General features: G+C 61.4%; 1 protein-coding gene across 1 annotated transcript; it reads right to left on the reverse strand.

The window, feature by feature from the left end:
* Positions 1-321: 321 nt before the first annotated feature.
* Positions 322-1,688, reverse strand: POLD2 (polymerase (DNA directed), delta 2, accessory subunit; the record flags this gene model as incomplete). Its single annotated transcript, XM_009078543.1, has 6 exons — positions 322-479; positions 569-670; positions 738-865; positions 944-1,101; positions 1,322-1,402; positions 1,490-1,688. Coding segments are annotated over 6 exons (826 nt in total), but the record flags the coding sequence as incomplete, so codon positions are not given.
* Positions 1,689-1,902: the final 214 nt, after the last annotated feature.

A 1,902-nucleotide genomic window follows, 5' to 3' on the forward strand; every position in this document is an offset into this window, starting at 1 on the left:
TCCCACTCTCCTGGGCAGGTCCCATGGAAGGTGTTCTCCATCCCTCAACCCTTCCCACAGGGCTTGGGGACAAATAAAGCCACTCATATTGGTACCAACATCTCCTCCCTCTGTGCCACCACCACCATGGGGGGTTGGACACTCAGCCCTTGCTCTGTCCCAAGCCATGGGTAGACCCTCAAACCATGGGTGGACCCTCAAACCATGGGTGGACACTCACACAAGTCTTGTTAGCCAAACCAACCAAGTTGTATTGCCACGAACATCTCCCAGAGCTCCTCGTGGTGACCTCCAGGCCCTGCTGAAGGCCTGAGGAGCTGCTCAGAGCCCAAGGTCCATGTCCCCACCGTCCTCCTCGGCCCCGAAGCCGGAGCAGGTGATGGCCTGGCAGGAGAGGTCGCGCAGGTTGACGAGACACGCGGTCTGGGTGGAGCTGAACTCGGGCACTGCCACCAGCAGCACCTTCTGCCCTTCCTCTCCTGTGGGCACACAGAGGGGAGGGGTCAGGGATGAGGTGGAACTCCTCAGGAGGAGGTCTAGGAGGTCTTGAAGGGGCTGCAGGACCCACCTTGGAGCAGCTTGGACTGGAACTTGGGGGCGTTGCCGCAGAAGTAGACGTGAGGACACTCGGTGAGGATGAAAGGGTCGGAGGTGTAGAAGGGGTAACAGCCTAGGGGGGAGGACAATTCAGGTGGGGTCTACCCCCCATTGGGGGCCAACCCCACCCCATCCCATACCCAGCGTGTCAGGAGCTGTGGGGCTGATGTGTCCTGCCCTCAGCGTCCACTCCATGATCTCCAGGTGGTCCTCCATGCTGCTGTACTTGAAGATGTCACTGATGTTCTGGCCTGAGGTGCCCAAGAACCTACATTTGGGGGGAGGAGAGGAGGAGCTGTGGGTGGCAGTTGTCCCCAGGGGTGGTGGGACAGCAGGACTGGGTTACCTGACGCCATCCAGGTCGGCCTGGTAGGGGTTGGTGACCAGGTGAAGGGTTGAGTAGGCACTGGCCAAGGGCAACATGCAGCGGTGGAGAGGCTGCTGGGGGAGGGTGTAGTTGGTGGGGTCAAACTCTCCTGGCATCACATCCACGTCCACAGAGCTCTGGGGGCACAGCAGAGGTCAACAGAGTGGTCAGAAGGTCTTCTGACCTGCCCCAAAGACTTGGGGGCAGCTCCTGTCCCTTCCCATGGTTGGCATCACCAGAAGGGTCAGATCCTGGGAGGGTCCTGAGCTGGTCTGCGGTGCTGGGCAGGGGGTTGGACACCCCCAACCACCTCAAGAACCCCAAAGCACCTCCCCAAACTGCCCCCCAAGAGCTCACACAGAGCTGCAGGAGGATCTCATCCAACATCTTGACGGCCTCCACGCTCGCGGCCTGCGTCTTCTTGGTCAAGTACTTGGCCTAGAGGAGTTGGGACACTGTGAGGGACATCCCTATGGACCTTCTGCCCTCCCACCCTGCAGGAGGTCCTGCCCCATGGTGCCAGACCTTGTTGATGGTGTCCCTGCCCTGGGTGTGGTGGCTGAGGAGGTTCCCTGCCAGCAGGACCCTGGCGATGAGCGCGGCCGCGCGTTGGTGGCCCTCGGCGCCCAGGTGACCTCCCACCACGTCCAGCAGCAGTTGGGTGCTCAGCAGGGTCTCCCCACTGCCACTGCCCAGGCCCAGCCCCGACACCAGCAGCACAAACCTGGGGGGGACACAGCTCCATGGCACCAGGACCATCCCAGGAACTTCTCCAGGGGCAAAGAGCCCACCCAGGACCACCCTACGACATCCCTAAACTTCTCAGGGGCAAAGAGCCCCACCAGGACCACCCCTAAACCTTCTCCATGGGAACTTCTCCAAAACTCCTCCATGGCATCAGGACCCCCAGGGACAAGGAGACCCCCAGGACCCCACTA

The sequence above is a fragment of the Acanthisitta chloris genome, unplaced genomic scaffold, assembly GCF_000695815.1.
Source record: "Acanthisitta chloris isolate BGI_N310 unplaced genomic scaffold, ASM69581v1 scaffold28657, whole genome shotgun sequence".
Taxonomy (NCBI): Eukaryota; Metazoa; Chordata; class Aves; order Passeriformes; family Acanthisittidae; genus Acanthisitta; species Acanthisitta chloris.